Genomic DNA, 22497 nt, shown 5'->3' on the forward strand with positions numbered 1-22497 from the left:
AAGATCCCAAGCGAGTTGTGCTGTTCGTGGGGGATCGGCTTGAGGAAAACCCAGAGGTAGGTGATCCAATAGGGCTTGAACGAACCATCGGGGATCTGGGTACCAGACATTGACAGGTTGTATGCGGCAAACTGTCAGTCGGTGGCCCCAAATTATGCACTGGGAGGATTTGCTCTATTATCCAAGCTTCTGAAGTACTAGGCCTGTGGCAGAGGTCTCATCCTAAGATGCAAATTCCATTAGAGCCAAGTCTGTGGCAGAGACTTGTTCCTTCCCAGGAGAGCTAAGTGACACTCCGGCTGCCAGGCCTGTGAGAGGGGCCTGTCCGGGGGCACTTTACCCAGTTCGGCAGAAGTGGCGACGAGGAAAGAGTTAGGGCCCTTTCACGCGTACGGACCGTATGTCCGCATTTTCATTTCATTTTTTGCGGATGAAAAAGGGACATACATGGGTCCCTATGTGATTATGGGTGTCAGCGGATGAATATCCGCTGACACCCGTAATTGTCCGCCTCCGCAAAGATCCGCATTTGCAGACGGAAGAAATCCTATTTTTCTTCCGTCTGCCGGATCGGATCGGATGAACACGGACATCCGGTCCGTGTTCGTCCGATCCCCCATAGGGGAGAGCGGAGGAAACACAGGGCGGTCCGTGCACAGTGTGCGGAGACCGCCCTGTCAACTGCCAGCTCAGCGGGGATTTTACGGAGGATCCCCGCTGAGCTTTGCGGACACACGGAGCGGATCATTACCGTGTGAAAGGGCCCTTACTACTGGAGGCAGGACTGCTTCTGTTCATCCATTGCCTGTATCTGCAAGGTTTATTCTTTCTTTTCACCAATCTGTCTTATCTACCTCGAGTTAACTGTTGGTCGTGTTGGACCAGAAATAAAGCATTGAAAACGTCAACCAACAGTCTGGACATTCAGTTACTGCTCTTGTTGCCATCATCATCCCTAGACACATCGTAGAGGTAACGTAATTACGCCGATCCCAAATCTAACCAGCGACTCCTCCGGGGGTAGCGCTACACACTTTAGGGTTTGTTTAATTTATGGAATGACGTGCTGTTTTTTCCAGAATTTATATGTTTAGCATATGCACCATCTATGTGTCCTACTGCGGTGTGTTTTGGTCCAATCCCCAAAGTCTTTTGATTCACTTGATGTTGATATCCTCAATTACCCCTCCTTCTTATCCGGTGCCAGGGGGGCCTGCACATTTCAATGTGCGGCCCTTCTTTTTCCTCATGGTTTCAATAACCTTTGAGGTTCTGGCACCGGTGATATTTGTCCCTGGCCCGAGTGTATTTCCCCATTTATACCATCAGTGAGGGATTGCGGGTCTTAACCAGAATATGAGCTGGCTATGATAGCCAGGTTTGATTTTCCTACTCTCCCTGGTTATGTCTAGAAATTTCCATTGTCATCAAGCCATGCTCTATGGATTTATCGAAACGGCAAGGCCCTTATGGCTAGAACATCCCTTTGCCCATTTCCAACATGGCGACATCCGCATTTCCGGGATGTTAACATCCGGATTGTGGGTCATATGCCAATGACAATGGATTCTCCTGGCTGATCAGCGGATCGGGCTATGCATGTGGGACCTGTTGACGCGGCCCATCATCTGCATGCGCATGCACGGTCTGGTCTGCTTGAAGGCGTGCTACACCATGCTGGGTGATTCTGAGTGCTCAGAGCATGCCGCGTCATCACGTATTCATGACATACCTCGGCGGTCAGCTGAGGATGTCATGTGACTGGACATGGACCAATGGAATTTTGGAGAGAGGTTTAAAAGGACACCAGGGAGAATACATGGCGCCATTCCCTCTCCTCAGCTGGACAAGCAGTCAGGAGTATTGGGCTGCAAGCACTTTAGGTGTTAAGGTACCCACGTTACTCTGGGGACTTCCATCTAAGCAGAAAGGTCTGTGGCCCGGTTTTAGGAGCGTAACTCCTTTTTCTGTCCCCGAATTCTACCACTATGTGGGTAAGTTTTTTAGCTATACCCTGTTCCACAATTGAGTGATGGTGGTTATGATTGGAATTACATCAGTCCGCTTTTTTCTATTTTTGGTCTAGCATACTACATTCTACCTTAAGCACCAAGTCATTGGATAATCATCCTGTTCTCCTATAGGAAGGAGGGGACCCATGGCACACTGTGGGCCTAATCCACAGCCAGCCGGTGTAACTTAAATATTCGGATTTAAGTTACACCGCCGGAAAATTTCTACCTAAGTGCCCGATCCACAAAGCACTTACCTAGAAATTTTCAGCTGTGTAACTTAAATCCGGCCGGCGCAAGGCGTTCCTAATTTAATGGGGCGAGTCCCATTTAAATTAGGCGCGCTCCCACGCTGGCCGTACTGCTCATGCTCACGACGTCATTTTCCCGACGTGCTTTGCGCGGTTTTACGTTGCGCCGGGTTTTGAGAATCGCGACGGGCGTAAAAAAAAAAAATAAGAGTTGCGGCGGGAAAAAAAAAAATTTGAAAAAAAAAAGATGGCGATGCGGGATAGAAGGGTCTACTTTTACAAGGTGTAAACAGTTTAGGCCTTGTAAAAGCAGCCCTAATATTGCGACGGCAAACTAATACTTACGTAGAAAAAAAAACGAAGCGTAAAAGCTTTGTGGGTCTCCGTAAGTGCTAATTTGCATACCCGAAGCGGCATTTTGACGAAAAAAAGCCCCCAGCGGCGGCTGCGGTACTGCATCCTAAGATCCGACAGTGTAAGTCCCTTACACATGTCGGATCTTCTCCCTATCTATGTGAAACTGATTCTGTGGATCAGTTCCATAGATAGAAACAGGGATACGCCGGCATATCCCTTTTGTGGATTACCCCCTGTGAGACTAAAAGGGGAAACCAATATCAACACTGCAGCCTATATGGGAAGTGCATATGTATTTGAAGAATTTAATGAAGTGAGTCAATGTTTACTTACAGGGGTAGGGGTGTGGGAAATGTGAATCAATATTTGTTGTTACTTAAAGGGGAGTTCCAGCCAATTTGTATGTTTATTAAAAGTCAGCAGCTACAAAAAGTGTAGCTGCTGGCTTTTAATAAACAGACACTTACCTGCTCCGGCCGGGGCTCCGCTCCTCTCCCCGGCCGGCGTCTTCATTCTCAGTGTGGGCACCCGGCCGTGACAGCTTTCGGCTTCACGGCCGGGCACCCACTGCGCATGCGCGAGCGGCGAGGCCCGGCGCTGCGCCGTGTAATTGGCCAGGAGATCGCCTAGGACCTGTGACGTGTCCTAGGCGATCGCCTACAGCAGCCCCTTCCTGTAGGCGATTAAGCTTAGTCGCCTACAGGAAGGAGGAAGTGGGACAGGAAGTCCCACTCGTACTGAAGCCCCCACTCCCCCCCCAAAAAATTACATGCCAAATGTGGCATGTAAGGGGGTGAGGAGTGGGATAAGCGGAAGTTCAAATTTGGGTGGAACTCCTCTTTAATGATTTTTTGATTTATTGTAGACAAAGATACAAATAACTATCCCTGATGAAGAAATGTTTATAAGTTTGAAACGCGTTGGGTAAAGCTTCTCTTCTCCGATTGACCTGGAGGTTTTTGAATTTTGGCTCTTTGCATCTTTTGTACAAATGTTTCTCCAAATATTTAATGTTTTTATGTTTCAACCAATTATTATGTGATATTTATTATGTCTTTGTATAAATAAATGAATGTTTTTCTTTCATTTTGTTGACTGTTGTCCATATAATCCCAAACAAGAGGTTTCTAATGTATTTCTAAGTTCAGCTTTAGGTTTCCTGAGAAAAAAACTCTCCAGCAGTCACTACATCTTTCAGATTTCTGTTCCCTCATTACTTCCTGTGCCAGTGAACCCCTTAGCGATGTATGAACACCCCGCCATTCTATCCATGGCAGGGGATATAACAGCTCCGCCCTGTAAAACGCCGGTTCAGCTCTGAAGAAGAGAACGGAATAGAAGCGAACTCTCCGCAACTGGGCTTCGCGTGCTGATACACAACACGTCACGCCGCTTACACTTCCTCTCACGCCTCGTCCATGCCTCCCACTAGCCAATGACATCCAGGTTCGCTCTGTAGCTCCGCCCCTCTGCTTACTCTGCGCGCAGCGGGTTCCCATCGCAAGCCTCCGAGAGCTACGACGTGCCTGCTATTCGATAGGTGGCTGGTCGCCGGAGAAGGGGCGTGGCGTGAGTGCGTCACGGTGTGCGTCGGGTGTGGGCCGTCGCAGCCGCTGCTCTGGCTTCCTCCATGTTGCCTTGTTAAACAGCCTCGGCCGGTTGTCACCTGTGTCCGGAGGGAGCCCTACCCGGAGACAGCAGCTGTCATCCCGTCCGCCGCTCTACATGTGTCTCTCCGTGCGCTGGGAGGGCGGCTGCCGAGAGCCAGTGGCGGAGCGTTCCCTGTGATGCCTCCCTCAGCTGCTACCGCCGCAACCACTATGATCTCCTAGAAAGCCGGAGCTTCCACGGACCGTCTCCCGCCCAGACATCCTCGCCCTGGCATGTCCGCCTGTGTCAGCGACATTATTCCGTACGGAGGGAGCTCCGCTCTCCGCGGGTAATAGGAACGTGCAGCTACCGGACTCTACCCACCTTCCCCCCCTCCCCCATCAACACTCCCTCCGAGATCCACATCTCATCACCGGACACTAGAAGTGCCAGGCTCTCCCTCCCGCCCGCAACCATGGCCTGGGCTCTGAAGCTTCCCCTGGCAGATGAGGTGATAGAATCCGGACTGGTACAGGACTTCGATGCCAGCTTGTCTGGGATAGGGCAGGAGCTGGGTGCTGGCGCCTACAGTATGAGGTAATAATCAGGAGGAGGAGTGCTCTCCAGGAACAGCCCTGGGGGGTGCAAAGTCTGATCTCTGCTTTCCCTCCAAATATCACTGCATGCTGTCTGGATCTACTTCATCTTCTACTTGTCATTCTTTACTATTCTTTACTCCAGTGAGTCACACAAGAACCACTAAAGTCCACTGATGCCACTGAGCCAGGCTCTGCAGGGATCCTGACAATAATGTCAGGATCCACCCAGATTCCTGACTGGCAGCTGGCTTAGCCTCCTGGCGCTCCATTGAGTGCTGGAGGGGGCAGAGCCCAGAGCGGTGACTAATGGACCATTCACACAATCCAAAGCTCGTATGGGAAAAATACTGCTTTTGCATCGATCGTATGATAATCAGATAGTTTGTACACAGCTTTCAGATCGCCGATCCTGACAGTTCATCAATAGTATCTGATTGGCCAAGCACGAAAATCATTGTATCCTACCATTTTCATGTAATCAGTACAGTTGTCATCCGAAAATACAAATGCCCTACAACACATGACATCACTTGTTTTATTTTTTTTATTCTGTTGTACGATAATTTTCGTAACTTTAGTAATCTCTTCAGGTTCCATATACCACTAGCATACAAAAAAATAGACGCTCCGCCGTCCGATTTTCGGATTGTGTGTACGGTGCATAATTGCTGGCCATACATTATACAATTTATTTTCTTATTCAGTTTCCTTTAGCACCATCTTCAGCTATGTAGTGCGAGGGCCAGCCTAATTGCATACAAATTGAAAGTGTTTTGGTCTGACCCCCAAATTATATGGCTTTGGTAAATCTAAAGGAAAATTGTATGTCTAATGCTGGATACAGACTGTATAATTTTTCTTTAGCTTTTGTTTCCTTTTTAGATTTACCAAAACCATATAATAGGAGTATAAACCTAAAGGCCGGATTCACCCTTGTGCGAATTTCAGCTCTCATCTCTGCAGAGAGATAAGAGAACTGTTCAGCAGATCAGCTCCGTTTTTAGCTGCGAATTTGGAGACCTGGGAGAGGGGAGGGGGGAAGTGTATTGAGGTGAATGAGGGAAATCCTGAAGAGAAATGAACACATCTGCGAATCAGATGCGTGCCCATAGAACAGTGATTCTCAACCTGGGGGTCGGGACCCCCTTGGGGGTCAAATGAGGATTTGCCAGGGGTCACCAAAGCCTGGGCTGTTTCTGAAGCCTGCGGCCGCCCACTCACCCTCTTCACAGCTGCCCATTTAGTTCATGGCATAGCTGGGGGGCAGGGACTAGAGGTCAGCTGACTGGTGAGGAATGTGAAGTTGGAAGGGCTGGAGGAGACCCCATCTGCTGATTTCAGCATAGGTGTCACTGCTACGAAAAATCACAAAGTCAGAGACACAGTGAGTAACACTACCTGTGATTAGAGTTGCCTTTAAAAGTCCCCACTACAGTTCTCAGATCAGCAGATCTTGATCAAGAGCACCTAAGTTGGCTGATCCCAACTCCCCGCCAGCACTGCCACTGATCCTATACTCCCCGCCAGCACTGCCACTGATCCTATACTCCCCGCCAGCACTGCCACTGATCCCAACTCCTAGAGAGGGATGGGGATAACAAACAAGAAATTAGGATAGAGCGAGATAAAAGGGAAAGAAAGGAGAACAAAGAGGAGTGGTCATCCTAAAATGCACTGTAAGGGGTTTTAATATTGTGCGAGTGGAAGGGACTCAGTGAGCGCTAAATGTCCGTGGGTTAGGGGCGCAAATTACTTGTCTTACCTTGGGTGGCAACAACCCATGATAAGAAAATAATTATACAGTTAGGGGTCCCCACAACTTGGGAAATTTTATCAAGGGGTCACGGCACTAGACAGGTTGAGAACCACTGTCATAGAAGATAATGGGCCTGAATTCGCACCTGAGCCGCACTGCAATGCCGTTTAAGCCGCAACCAATTAGCATAGGTGTGAACCCGGCCTAACGGTTTCAATTGTATGCAGTCAGGCCGGCCCTTGCACTACATGGTTTTGGTAAATCAAACACATTTTAAATAGTGTGTATTCCGCTTAATGGTCACCGCTCTGTGCTCATAGCAGACCAGAGAACGGAGCCATCAGCCTTTGATCGCCCAGCTCTGTGTAGAGCTGGTGGGAGACCGCTGCATTATTGAATCAATGCTCCATTAACATCTGGGCATTTTAAATTGTGGGCAGATGTGTCGCGATTCTGGCCGCAATTTCAAAACGCCCAGTTGCGAATGACAAATCGCGCAATGCACATTTCAGGCGACATTAGTTTGACTGGCAACTAAAAATATGGATCAGTTCTACTGCGATAAATCGAACTGCAAACCTTGTTGCGCCCAACCCCCCCCCCCCCCCAAAAAAAAGTTCAGGCACTTTCACGCAATGCAGTTTGCTGCGATGCAGCTCAATTTATCGTGGCAGAGCCACACTGTGTTTTTAGTTGGCATTCAAACGAATGGCATCTGAAATGTGCGATTTGTCATTCACACCTGGGCATTTTGAAATCACGGTCAGAATTGCATCATATCTGACAATTCAAAACGCTCGGGTGTGAAATCTGGCTCTTTGTTTCTTTTATATATATTTTTTTTATTTTAACAGATTGCCATTCGCGCCAATTTTGACTTTTTGCGTTTTTAGATCTGCTTTTTTTTTTTTTTGCTATAAAATTCCTTGGAACATATATTCAAACATATTTTCCGAAAGCAAAAGTTGCAGATGATTAAAGAGGAACTACACTGTATCTGAGCAACACAAGCCAAAAGCGTTATTTATTTTCTAATATTCAAAGCAATATTCTACTTTATAGAGTGTAGAGATCCTTATAAACCTGTTAGTGATTTAAAAAGAACAAAACTAAAAGTACTTGGAGATGGTATGCTTAGTAAAATGTCAGATGATGCAATGAATGTTACAGCCATTCATAGCGCTGCCAACGCCTCCAAAATATTTTTTGTAAATAGACTTTGCAATATGCTTCCAGCCCTCAAAACACTGGTATTGAGCACAATACTGTGGGAAGGGGGAGTGAAGATGCCTGCTCCTCCTGTACCCTGGAAGGTGATAGTACTATCACTGCAGGTATGTTCTGGTATCTCTTGGTGCCCAATATAAAGGGGTTGTAAAGGTTTCTTTTTTATTGTCTAAATAGGTTCCTTTAAGCTAGTGCATTGTTGGTTCACTAACCTTTTCCTTCCATTTCCCTTCTAAATTTTTTTTTTCTTTGTCTGAATTTCTCACTTCCTGTTCTTCCTCAGTAAGCTGTTCTGGCTGACTAACCCCCAGCCAGAACAGCTCAGATGATGGGGGCAAGCTTACTGAGGAAAAACAGGAAGTGTGAAAATGCTTTTAACCACTTCCGGCACGTGCTATAGCCAAAAGATTGCCACAGTGCGGGCTTAGTTTGCCAGGAGGGCGTCCATGGACATCCTTCCAAGAACGTGCGCGGGGGGCAAGCTCCCTGATCTCAGAGAAGGGTAAAGGGCCAAGCACATCAGCCCTTTATCACGTGATTAGTTGTGTCCAATGACGGCTGATCACAGGATGTAAATGCAAGCCAGTTATCAATTTATCTTTCCTCACGCTGACAGGATAAGTGTCATGATAAGTCTGATCATTGGAGGAGAGCAGGCTGAGTTCCCAGCATGGCTAGAGAACTGACCATGTTGTGCTCTCGTACTTGGTGTGGTTAGTTTTTAATAGGAAAGAATGGGGGGGGGGGGGGCTGTAGGAAACGCCAGGGATTTCACACAAAGGAAGCAATACAAAGAACAGAACACTTTTTATTTTTGTACATAGTATAGCAAGAAGAAGAAATGTTAGGTTTACATACTCTTTAAATTGGTTGTAAACCCTTGCAACACTCTTTGCTACAGGTAAGCCTATAATAAGGCTTGCCTGTAGCTACCCTGCCTATCTCCTGAACGGTTTAGGAGATATCCCCTGTATTTGCATGTGCCGACTAGGGCTGCAACTAATGATGATTTTCATAATTGATTAGTTGCCCGATTATTGTTTCGATTAATCGGATAATGGCCTTAAATTTTTTTTGGCATTTTTACATTTTTTTTGGGCCAATTTGTTGTCGGGCAGATTACAAAACACAAATTGCTGCAAAAACACATTGCATGCTTTTCTGCAGCTTCTCCATTGAAGTATATTGAACCAAAAAAAAAAAAAATGGCAACGTTTTGCATTAAAAGGAAGGAAAACCATGTCTCACGGGCTGACCTGGAAGGCGACTGGGGGAAAAGAAAAAACGATTAAGCAACAAATCCCCACCTGACAGTCCATCTTAATGCCTGTCTATACACATGCACACTTTTTTCTAGATATAGATTAAATGTGACTGACCCTTCACACTGTAAGCAGGGGTTCCTTAGCTAAATAAATAAGCTGCCATAGGTTCATGGAGAAGTGATTTCTCCGCTGGTTCCTAAACATTCCTTTCAAGATCTCCCGGAGTGCCTGAAGTCCAGGACAATTAAAATACCAATAAAGCTGGCCCAACCCCCTCATATGCCCCAAGCCTCAAAATTAATCACTGAGGTAGCCCATTGCATTTAGTGACTAATTCACTACATGAGTTCCATTCTCTGCAGAATAGAGAACTATCCACCACTGCCACAGGGAAAGGATCTTGGGGCATCACATGACCAGAAAAAGGGTGCAAAAAAGTGGTGGGGAAGGCAGGACACTGGTTTTGGATTTTATAGTGCATCTGCGCTATAATAAAGATATAGAGCTGTTTTTTTTTTTTTTTAATCAGAAAGGTGTTTATTAAAACATTGACAGGTTTACACAAATAATACATCTCTCCACTGCACATATACATGTTACGACCCGAAAGATATAGCATACACATAAAACGCATATATGCAGGTCCCTCACAAGATATAGAGCTTTAAAGGAGTTGTAAATGCAGGTGGTTTTATCTTAATGCATCAAGACTAAACCTGTGTGTCGCAGCCTCCTCAGCACCCCCTAATGACTTACCTGAGCCCCATCTCTCCAGCGATGTCCGCAAGTGTTTTACCCATCCGGGACTCTCCTTCTGATTGGAGGAGACACAGCATCAGTGCCATTGGCCCACGCGGCTGTCAGATCTCCAATCAGGGGAGAAAGGGGGTGGGTCCGGGTCGGGGCTCCATGTCTGAATGTACACACGGCAAGTATAATGTATTTTTTTTTTAATTTAAACTAGACTTTACAATCAAACATCTAATGTAAGTGAAGAAATTCGTCACATTTATGACAGAACTGAACTGGCAGCCTGCCATTCCAACAGAGAAGGTTATCTGAGGGATCCTTTACACAAGCTTTTTCCTCTGAAGAGTAATCACTTTTCAGAAGCGTTTGACAAGCGGCGAGGAGACAGGCTGCAGCTAAATGCTTTGGTACCACCAATTAATGCCCTGTGCAAAGGTCTGAAACACAGGATAAGTTTACATCAGACACAGTCCCTGTGTGTCCGGGATGTCTTCTGCACACATGTAGGATTAATGCCACCCTGTGCCAGCCAATCAAGAAGGCTGAAGACCAGCACCCAGAGGAGGTACTGTGACTTTAATCTTACACAGGACTAAGCACTCTCTCCAAATCCCCTAAGTGACAGTGCTGGCTACATGAGTGGCCAACTGCCAGGCACCAGCACTTCACATGCGAGATGTGGGGGCAAGTCCCATACTTTCCTATTACAGGATATTCTTGTCACACAGAATATTCAACAAAGTCCTAGTATAAGTCCTGGCCCCTCTGAGGTTTTGAAAAAATGACCGTAGTGCCTTACGTAGACTACCTGCTCTTTTTGGGCACTATCGGAAGTACAGCTGATAAAAGACCTGGCAGAAGCGCAGCTATGGCTGAAGTCATTGGGATGGATTTTAAATGTCGAAAAATCCAACCTGTGTCCTACCCAGAACCTATGGTTTCTGGGATATCCGCTCAACTCCACAGACGTTCCTACAGAAGTCCAAAGCCTTACCAGGAGAGGGAATTCTATAGAGAACAACCTCCCAATATTGATCAGAGAACTGATGTCTGTTCTGGGTCTGATGACCTCAACGATACCTGCAGTAAAATGGGCCAAGTATCATCTAAGGCCTCTACAAACCTTTCTCCTAAAAGAACAAGCGGATTTAGACACTCTTGCTTCCAACCTCTGTGAAGAGGTTGCTCTGGTGGTGGAGGGACCACACAAATCTGAACCAGTGCTGGCATAGTGTTTTCCCAATCTCACAGAAGTTGACTGCGGTTGTTGGCAGTTGGGGTTGAAGAGCCCACCTAGCAGGTCAGCATGCTCTGGGGAAGTGGTTCTTGAAAAAAGCCCAGGCTTCTTCGAACTGGAGGGAGCTTATGGCCAAAGCCATAAAACACTTCTAAGGCCTGCTAAGAAGTCAGCGCACCCTAGTCCTGTCGGACAACGCCACCATGTGAACAAACGGGGAAACGAGGAGCCCTTTCTTAATCCACATATCCAACCAGATCTCTTGATGAGCCCAAGTAAATCTGTCGCTGGGAGCGGTCCCCTTAAAGGTTGGGGGAACAATCAAGTGGCGGACTTCCTCCACCGCCAAAAGAAATGGGAATTTCCCCCAGAGGTGTTCAGGGAAATTACAGCCCGCTGGGCAATGCCAAAAATAGATCTATTTGCATCTCAGAAAAAAACACCAATGTGAATTGTTTCTACTCGCTAAACCCATGAGACCAGCCTCTGGGGATAGGCGCACTATAAAACCTGTGGGATTTCAAGATGTGCAACCCCCTCCCTTTTCAAATGGGCTGTTTGGGTTACTGAGGAAGACATCCTAACATTGAAAGGACTCCCAGAAAAAGTGGCGGTGACACTTCTGAGCACCAGGAAGCCCAAATTCCTACAGCAGGGTGCTGATAAAGGTCTAGCACTAGGTACGCTGAAGGTCCAGATAGCAGCGCTTTCTGTGTATCTAGAACTGACGCTACAATGTCGGCACATCCCCTTTATAACTAACACAATGGGTTTGTATGGGTCTCCCTTCAATTTCTCTACAGCACCCCAGCGTGTTGCACCTACTTGGTGACGACCACTAGTGCACTTACATCCCTGATTGCCGAGATACTTGTGTGGAACAGTGGCGGTGAGTCTCGTTACATCTGCCATTCCCTTGTTACACATGATCTTCTGTTCTGTATATATCACATATTATGAGCATTGTTTTCTTTCTAGAATACTGTGATTCTTCTGTAATGGTGTCCCTGATGATGGGATGTACTTTGTTCCAAAACGCATTGGCATTTTGTACCAATGAATGGAATCTACCATAGTCGTATATAATATACCTCCTCTTTTGGTGGTGATGTACATTTTTTCTTTTTTTTTCTGCTTATAATTAACCGCTTCCTGACTAGGCACCTGCGATTGCTCGTTACAGAACGTGTGTGTACACGCAAAGACTGATCATATGTACACTGATCTCCCCCCCCCCCCCCCCTACAGTTAGAACACAGTTAACACCTTGATCACCCCTCAGTGTTAACCCCTTCCCTGACAGTGTCATTTATACAGTAATCGGTGTATTTTTATAGCACTGATCGCTGTATAAATGACACTGGTCCCAAAAATGTCAAGTGTCCAATTTGCCCACTGCAATATCGCAGTCCCAATAAAAATCACAGATCGCTGCCATTATTGGTCTAAAAAAAAAAATGCCATAAATCTATTCCCTATTTTGTAGACGCCATAACTTTTGCGCATATCAATATACGCTTATTGCAATATTTTTGGTAAAAAAAAATACATATTGGCCTAAACTGAGAGAAAATTAGCTTTTTTAATTAAAAAAAATTGGGGGCTATTTGTTACAGCAAAAAGTACAAAATATATATTTTTTTTTGGTTTATCGCAAAAAATAAAAACCGCGAAGGTGATCAAATACCACTAAAAGAAAGCTCTACTTGTGGGAAAAGGGCGTCAGTTTTGTTTGGGTACAACGTCGCAGTGGACGCACTGCCGAATAGCAAAAAATGCGTTTGTCATTGAGCAGCCAATTCTTCCGGGGTTAAAGTTGAATATATATATATATATATATATAAAAATTTCCCTCTGTTTGCCTTAAAAGTCCCAATAGTACTAGGGAGTGCTTTTTTTGTTCTATACTGTATCTATATCAGGGATGTTGGGAACGCCATATGGCTTGCATGGGTGATCACGCTTTTGTTCCAACTCTGTTGTTTATGTTTGAAATTTATATTGCTGAAACATTTTGTTTTTGTATTGTACTGCTATCCATGCAGAGAAGAGGCTATCCATTTACTATTAAATTCACTACTCTTCTGTTTGTTTTTTGTTTTTGTTTTTTGTGATAGACAAACACAAAGTGGCACATAATTGTGAAAGGAAAATGATAGATGGGTTTTCTAATTTTTTTTTTTACAAATGTATATGTTGAAAGTGTGGTGTGCGTTTTATATTCAGCCCACTTTACTCTGATATTCCCTACCTAAAATCTCTAGTGGAACCAATTGTGCCTTCAGAAGTCACCTAATTGGTAAATGGTCTGCCTATGTGTAATTTAATCTTGATATAAATACAGCTCTTCTGTGAAGCCTTCAGAAGTTTGTTAGAGAACCTTAGTGAACAAACGGCATCATGAAGGCCAAGGAACACACCAGACGGGTCAGGCATAAAGTTGTGGAGAAGCTTAAAGCAGGGTTAGGTTATAAAATCTATCCCAGGCTTAGAACATATCATGGAGCACGGTTCAATCCATCATCTGAAAACGGAAGGAGCATGGCACAACTGCAAATCTACCAAGACATAGGGCTGTTCACCTAAACCGACAGGCCGAGCAAGGAGAGCATTATTCAGAGAAGCAGCCAAGAGGCCCATGGTAACTCTGGAGGAGCTGCAGAGATCCACAGCTCAGGTGGGAGAATCTGTCCACTATTAGTTGTGCACTCCACAAATTTGACCTTTACGGAAGAGTGGCAAGAAGAAAGCCTTAAGAAGTCCCATTTATGAGAAGCCATATGGGGGGACACAGCAAACACGTGGAAGAAGGTGCTCTGGTCAGATGAGACCAAAATTGAACTTTTTTTTTAAGTCTAAAAGTAAAACTTAACACTGCTCATTACCCTGAACACATTATTCCCACCGTGAAACGTGGTGGTGGCAGCATCATGTTGTTGTGGGGATGCTTTTCTTCAGCGGGGACAGGCAAGCTGGATGGAGCTAAATACAGGGCAACCTGTTATGCCCCGTACACACGGTCAGGCTTTTGCCCCGCTAAACGGAATTCCTCGGAAAAAAGTCAGATGGGGCATACACACAGTCGGAATTTCCGATGGAAAAAGTCGCTGGACTTTACTTTTTCCATTGGAAATTCCGACCATATGTTCAGGGCTTTAGAGTCGGCAAGACTTGAGACTGGGCAGAGGTTCACCTTCCAGCAGGACAACAACCCTAAACACACAGGCAGAACTAAAATAGAATGGTTTTAGATCAGTGATTCTCAACTCCTGTCCTCAGGACCCACTAACGGGCCAGATTTTAAGTATTACCTTGCAGAGATGCAGACTAGAATACTGCAATCACTGAGCAGAAAATATCGCCTGTGATGTATTTCAAAACTGGCCTGCTAGTGGGTCCTGAGGACAGGAGTTGAACCACTGCTTTTAGATCAAAGCAGATTCATGTGTTAGAATGGCCCAGTCAAATCCAATTTTGAAGCTGTGGCAAGACTTGAAAATTGCTGATCATATGTCCAATCTGACAGAGCTTGAAGGAGTTGCCTAAAATTAATGTCTGCAAGGTAGACCGACATAATAGTGTAATGATTCTGTTAAACGAGTAAATACCTATTAAATTCCTTCATCTGTATCACCTCCGGGCGTTCTAGTTTCTGTTCTCTCATTCACCTCCTGGTTTGCGGCGCTCGTTCATGTAAGAACTACATTTCCCAGTATGCATTGCGGCACACCCAGTAATTCACACCTCCCTTGAAGTCTCTAACACGTAGGGAGCGTCCTGCCGGACAGATGTAGTTCCCAGGAGGGGGCGAGCACGTCACTGACCACCGCAGTAAAGCCTCCCTTCACGGTGGTGAGTAACAATCAGACAAGCAGGAAGTGAGCAGAACAGAGAAGAAATAGAGCAACTTCTGAGCAAAACTCAACAATGAGGAAGTGAAAAGAGGAATGTCTGCAGGTAAAGGATGCTTATTATGAAAAAAAATTAAATTCCTTTACAACCCCTTTGAGCTATCTTGCAAAGAATGGGCAAAAATGTCACTCTCTAGATGTGCAAAGCTGGCAGAGACATCCCCAAAAAGACTGTCGGCTGTAATTGCAGTGAAAGGTGGTTGAATAGAAATGCACGCCACATGTTTCACATATTTGTGTAAAAAAAAAAAAAAAATGAAAACCATTTATATTTTTCCTTTTTCAGTTCACAATTTTATATGCCACTTTGTGTTGGTCTATCACATAAAATACATTTCGGTTTTTGGCTGTAACATGACAGTCTCCTCATTTGGGAGATTTGCTTATTTCGAGTCTCTGACACTTAAGACAAAAAATTAAAGGGTGCAGATTTCACGGAGTTAGGAAGGCAGGGAATGTGGTTAATGCCTGATGGATGCACTAAGCGCTTTCCCCCCCCCCCCCCTGTGCTTTTGTTGCTTTCTCTGTCCTTATCGGAGAGATCTTATCACTATCTCTTTTAATGTACTGTTTACTCCACTCCAAGAGCATTGTGCTGAGCTGCACATTCTAACCAGCACAGTCCCAAAGCCAGGGACTGTGCACTAAAAAGTAGGCCAGACACATAGGGGCAGATCCACATAGAATTACATCCGCGCAGCGTATCGGAGATACGCTACGCCTCCGTACCTTATCTGGCTTTAGTTAGAATCCTCAACGATTTTGCGCCGTAAGTTACGGCGGCGTAGTGTATTTCTGGCGGAGGAATTCAAATCGGCGATTAGGGGGCGTGATTCATTTAAATGAAGCGCATCCCCGCGCTGAATGAACTGCGCATGCGGCGTCCCGAAATTTCCCGCCGTGCATTGCGCTAAATGATGTCGCTAGGACATCATTTTTTTTAACTTGGAGGTGAGTTACGTCCATCCCTATTCACGGACGACTTACGCAAAAAAAAATCAAATTTCGACGCGGGAACGACGGCCATACTTAACATGGCAAGTCTATCTATACGCCGGAAAAAGCCGACTACAGACGTTAGAAAAAATGCGACGGCCGCGCGTACGTTCGTGTATCGACGGAAATAGCTAATTTGCATACCCAACGTGATAAACGACGCAAACTCCACCCAGCGGGCGCCGAAGTATTGCATCTAAGATCCGAAGGCGTACGAAGCCGTACGCCTGTCGGATCTTACCCAGATGCCGTTGTATCTTGGTTTGAGGATTCAAACTAAAGATACGACGCGGGTAATTTGAAAGTACGCCGGCGTATCGGCTCTGTGGATCTGGCCCATAGAATGTCATTTTGTGATATTTCAACAAAAATGGAGAAAGTGTAATGTAAATGTGCCATAACCGGCACATTGGCACTGTGTACTACACAGCACGCTACAGCTGGTCTGTTATAACATGGCTACTAGTGTGAATGTGTCCTTTTACGTCTTCACTGACTTTGTACAGTGTTGTCTATGCAAATTAGTCACATTTCTTCAATATGCTAGTGTTGATGGACCCTGGAGGAGGTGCACTGGATTATCTTTAGTACTGTATACTGAGGGAATCTTAAAGCGGTGTTCCACTCGAACAAGGGAGGACAAACTTATTTTTCTTTTTCTTTTCTTTTTCTTTTTTCTTTTTTTTTCTTGCAGGTACACACACTGCAGCTGCTGCCTTTAAAGCGGGAGTTCACCCATGTATTAAATTTTTTTTCCCTCCCCTTAGATTCCTGCTCGTTCGGTCTAGGGGAATCGGCTATTTGTATTAAAATATGAGCCGTACTTACCCGTTTTCGAGCTGCATCTTCTTCCGTCGCTTCCGGGTATGGGTCTTCGGGAGCGGGCGTTCCTTCTTGATTGACAGTCTTCCGAGAGGCTTCCGACGGTCGCATCCATCGCGTCACTCGTAGCCGAAAGAAGCCGAACGTCGGTGCGGCTCTATACTGCGCCTGCGCACCGACGTTCGGCTTCTTTCGGAAAATCGTGATGCGATGGATGCGACCGTCGGAAGCCTCTCGGAAGACTGTCAATCAAGAAGGAACGCCCATTCCCGCAGCCCATACCCGGAAGCGACGGAGAGGATGCATCTCGTAAACGGGTAAGTACTGCACATATTTTAAAACAAATAGCCGATTCCCCTAGAGAAAACGAGCAGGAATCTAAGGGGAAAAAGTGCCCTCTAAGGGTGAACCCCCGCTTTAAGAATAGGTCACTTGCCTGTCTTGGAGTCCAGCGATGTCCGCAGCTGATGTTTGGGAAATATATTGGACACATCACAAGGATTGGTGGCTATATGTGTTTTTTTATTTTATAAAACGCACACCAGAAATTGTCAGTAATGGCACTTCCTGGTGCTGGGTGACAATGCTACCTTGTCACAATTTATAGCATTGTCAGCCTTTGCTGCAAGCTCCATCAGTTGGCTATTGAACAATGTAATAGACATTATTATTATTATTATTTTTTATTACTATAATACCGGATTTATATATCCCCCAACAGTTTGCGCAGCACTTTATAATATAAAGGGACACAATGCAAGAGGGTTGGGAGGACCCAGCTCATACAAGCTTACAATCTAGAAGGGAGGGGCTTTGTATGTTAGTGTTTTTCTAATTTTACTCATTGGGCAGCGGCATGCCAGTGGAGGGATTGGCAGAGAGTGGTGGCGTACACTGTGTGGTAAGATGGATGAGTCTGGCAGCAGCTTTCATAATGGACTGAATAGAGGAAAGTCTGTGGTGTGGAGAGGGCGTTAACAATAGTCAAGGTGAGAGGAAGGAGTGAATAAGTTGCTTAGTGGTTTCAACAGTTAAAGGGACGTATTTTGGAGGTGTTGCGAAGATGAAGTCTGCAAGATTTGGCGATTGGATTTGGGGCTGAAAGGACTGGTCAGAGTCCAGGCATGACAACTAAATGAGGGCACACAGTAGGCTGGAAATGCTGCCAATTTTGAAGCCTTGGCAAATATTGAAAAAATAGGTGTTGGGTTAATGTACACGTTAAGAGAGCAGACCAACACCAAGGGCTATTTTCACATGTGTACAAATTACAGGAGGAAACGTTGCTGCTTGGTTCAAACAGTGATTTAAAATGGCTACCTTCATGAGGGCAAATTCACAAAGTATGCAATGCTTTGCTTTTGAGACAATAGTTTTTAAGGCATATAACCTACCGTTTGCTTTAGCAGAATGTCTGATCCATGTATCTGTTATTATATATCGGTCCTCATTCTGATGGGTCTTTTCTGTCCAGACTGCTTTACCTAAGAGAAATAGGATATGTACATTGTGGAATGCAAAGCTTTCTTTTCCAGATCCAAATAAGCCAAGTCCAGACTGTATTACAAAAACACTGCCTGCAGATGAAAGTTGTCTGAGGTGAAGCAGTCTGCTTTATCAGCTAAATGGCAAGATTAGTCTTTAGATGAGGGTTTTACAGTTTCTAAGCTGTAGAAACAGCAGCAAAGCATACAGATTGTGTTGCATTGAATTACACATGGTACACAACCAGAAACAAACGGCGCTAAATCAAGTAGTCTGCTTGAATACCGATACTTTTTTTAATCATGTGACAGTGGCACATGTGTCAGTAATTTTTTTTTTTTTATCTTTAACAATTTTTGTGTTTAATTTTTTTACAATTTTTTTTTTTTTTATTATGCTTTCTTTTCTTTTATACTTTTTTTTTTTTTTTTTTTTTTTTTAGCCCTGTTGGGGGGGCTTTGGTGAGGTATCAGGGGTCTTAACAGACCTCTGACATCTCCCCTCTGAGACAGAAAGGGACTAGGGACACAAGTTCCCCTGTCCCTTTCTCAGCAGCATCAGCTGCGCTGAAAATGAAAGGAGAGAAGACAGCGTCTTCTCTTCATTCATAAACTGAAACATTTGTAAACACTGGTTACAATGTTTCAGTTATATAAATGGACAGAGTCAGTGATTACTGACTCTGTCCATTCGGAGCAGTAAGAAGCCGGATTTACCGGCTCCTACCCCGCTCTCCATACTGACATTTCCAGGGGGTGGAGGAGGAGCACGGAAGGGGAGAGATACACAGGATACATGGCGGCATACATGGAGGGAGACGGACTGCAGCAAAACGGAGGGGGGCTGGAGGAGGACAGGGGACAGTCAGAGGTGATCGTGAGTGTGTGGTGGTGAGTTACAAGCACCGATCACAGCTGATTTTAAAGCAGCGCGAGGGGGGGGGAGAGAGAAGCGGAGAAATTAATTTTAAATCTATACATCGGTGCTTGTAACTTCCCCACACACTGATCACCGCCAACAGTACAAGTATCGGGTGAAGCATCGGGAGCATTTGCCCGAGTACAAGTACTCGGGCAAATACTTGGTATCGGTACCGATACTAGTATCGGTATCGGGACAACCCTAATAAAAAGTATTTGTCGCAACACTAGAGGATTTGTGCTGGTATGTGAAATCTACAATATAAGGCACTATTTAATTTACAGAAAAGCATTGGGCCCCTTTCACACTAGTGGTCTGGTCTGTCGGTTTTTCAGGCGGACTCGATCTGACCCTCCATTCTCCATGGGCGTGTCAATTTACACTTGCTTTAATCTACTCTGCTAAAACCAGATGAATGGAGGATCCATTCCCCTTCTGTCTAGCGGATCAGGTATGATGGCAGTTTAGTGTAAATGAACAGGCAGTCCATTTACGTCTGATCACCCATAGAGGAGAAAGGGCTGTGTCCATGTCTGCATTGCATAAGTGTAGCGGACACCGACTAGTTATCTGCCTGCTCAGCTTGGATTAGCAGATGGACCCCTCGCTGAGCTGGCAGTCGGCCATGTGTGAAAGGGGCCTTTCCTGCCTTTCTACAGGTACTATTACTTTAAATTGGCTTCAAAGCATGGCGTTGCTGATCTCTTTAGCTGTATGCACTGTGAAGTAATTTTATCCTCAAAGATCACAACAGACCCTGGATTGTCAGTTTCGTTCAACTTAGAAAGACTTGCTATTTGCTTATATTGCATGGCTGCCAGACTGCTGAGATTCTGCTCTCAGCAGAAAATATGGACTTGTGCATACAGACGATGAGTGTCTAAGGATATGTTGGGCAAAGAATTCCAGGAATATTTCTCTGCTCAAGAAGCCATAGGTGTTGTGTGTGTGTGTGTGTGTGTGTGTATATCCTCCCATACAAGTGAATGGCTGTACTCGTGTAAATGCCGATGTACAGAAGCATAGGCGTTTACCTGTGCAGGTGTTGTCAACATGTTTCCTTAAAGTAGAGGTTCACCCTAAAAACAGTTTTCTAACATTTCATTGTGCATACTTCCAACATTTACTGTATGCTGATTTTTTATTTATTTTTTTGCTGTACATACCGTCTTATAGCTATTTTACACTCAGGTTCTCATTCCCGCGGGAGTAGGCGTTCCTATGAAGAGGCGTAGTGTCATGTGGGACTTTGCCCAGCTTGACATCTTGACAAAACCTTCCCCCCGGCGGATAAGGTGCGTCACGAGTTTCCCAAAGAAGCCGAACTGCGAGTCGGCTCTATACGGCGCCTGCGCAGTCAGCTCTACACGGCTCCTAGTCGGTGCGCAGGCGCCGTATAGAGCCGACTCGCAGTTCGGCTTCTTTCGGAAACTCGTGACGTGCCTTAGTCCACCGGGGAGAAGGTTTTGTCAAGACGTCAATCATTTGGGCTAAGTCCCACGTGACACTACGCCTCTCCATAGGAACGCTTACTCCCGCGGGAGTGAGAACCCGGAAGCTGGGTGGGAAATGGCTATAAGACGGTATGTACAGCAAAAAAAAAAAATCGGCATACTGTAAATGTTTATAGCGCAAAAAATAAAACCTACAGATGTATACATTACAGCAATGAGACTACTATTTACATTTACTATCAGGAGTGCTTAAAATGATCAGCGTTTCTGTAAAACCTTTATCCCAAAAGGGAAAAACAGCTGTTTGTTATAAATTGTTAGCTGGAGTTTAGCTTTAATTTTTAATCTAATCTAAATCTGCTACCATGTCTGCAGTCTGACCAGCTCCTGAATCACATCTGCTAAAGGTGCACCGCGAGAAATTTTGCCAATATTAGCAATGTGTTATATAAAAATGTATACCTTTTTTTTTTTTTTTTTTTTTTTTTTTTATTTAAAAAAAAAAAAAAAAGTTTATATATTCATTCATTCATATACAGTCATTTTCGGTTTCCGTCCTAGTGAATTCATTCATTCATATACAGTCATTTTCGGTTTCCGTCCTAGTGTATTCTTAATTTTCGGCACCAAAAATTCCATTTGGCGCACCCCTAGAAACAATACATTCCTACCATGCCAACCACTGCCTGTCCTGTGGGCTGCTTAACTAATATTCAGTCACACATGAGAGACTGTCTGGTCCTATTGATGTGTTTGTGCAGGTGGTTTTTATTTTTTTTTTTTTACAAGAATTTTGTAGAAATATGCAGTCTGTTTACTGTATTTTTCTCTTACTATGACTAAAAGACTTTATAATGGCATCGTATATTTTTAGATCTGTGAAATTTGTACATTTTCACTATTCACATTTTTGTTTGGTTGACATGCTGCAAGGGTATTCATTATTTTCTTATTTTTTTTACCTTTTTTTGAGGCTTTCCCTCCTTGTTGAGAGTGTCAATGGTAGTTTTCTGCACAACTGCCAGGTCAGCAGTCTTTCCCATGATTGTGATTCCTACTGAACCAGACTGAGACCAAAAGGCTCAGGAACCTTTTGCAGGTGTTATGGCTTAATTGGCTGATTAGAGTGGGACACTTTGAGCCTAGAATATTGCACCTTTGTCATATATTGTTCTAATGTACAATCCTTGTTTTATTGATTGCATGTAATCTAATTTTTTGAGATTGTGGATTTGGGGTTTTCATGAGCTGAAAGCCATAATCATCACACTTATGACAAATCACGACTTGAAATATCTTGCTTTGCAAGTAATGAGTTTATCTCGTATATTAGTTTTCACCTTTTTAAGTTGCATTAGTGAAATGAACTTTTGCATGATATTCCAATTTTTCGAGTTTCACTTGTAATATGAGGTCAAACCCAATCAGGAAGGCCCTTGCACTACATAGATGAAAGTTAGCTCTAAAGGATATTGAATAAGAAAATTGTATAATGTATGGCCAGCTTATGGTTTTAAAGCTCTAGTTTAGCCCCCCCAAAAAAACTTCTCTATAGTTTTGTGACCTAACTGGCCAGTAATGAAGTAAGCCTCATGTGCTGGCACTTGAATGCAGTGAAGATCTGCTTTTTTTGCATTATCTCGCCACCCCTTGGGCTCGGTTCACACTAGCGCAATGCGATGCGGGAACCCACTGCGGTTTCCCGAATCGCACATGTCTCACAGACCACAAAAAGGGTCCTGTGTTAATTTGGTCTGTATGCGATGCAAATTCATATCTGTATGGCTGAAATCACATTGCACAGACATTGCATGTGATCTGCAGTGCGAATCTCATGTGATATTGCACAGCGCACTGGTGTGAA

The 22497-nt window shown here is 44.7% G+C and overlaps 1 protein-coding gene across 3 annotated transcripts in view; it reads left to right on the plus strand.

The window, feature by feature from the left end:
- The first annotated feature begins 4195 nt into the window (after positions 1 to 4195).
- Positions 4196 to 22497, plus strand: part of TFCP2 (transcription factor CP2) — a 95147-nt gene continuing 76845 nt past the window's right edge. For 2 of the 3 annotated variants that reach the window (XM_040340846.1, XM_040340845.1), the window contains exon 1: positions 4196 to 4807. In XM_040340846.1, the coding sequence (XP_040196780.1) occupies positions 4686 to 4807 (122 nt within the window). In that variant the 5' untranslated portion in view covers positions 4196 to 4685. The remainder of the gene's footprint in view (positions 4808 to 22497) is intronic. The other variant, XM_040340843.1, reaches the window with a different exon arrangement.

The sequence above is a fragment of the Rana temporaria genome, chromosome 2 (genome assembly GCF_905171775.1).
Source record: "Rana temporaria chromosome 2, aRanTem1.1, whole genome shotgun sequence".
NCBI classification, from domain to species: domain Eukaryota; kingdom Metazoa; phylum Chordata; class Amphibia; order Anura; family Ranidae; genus Rana; species Rana temporaria.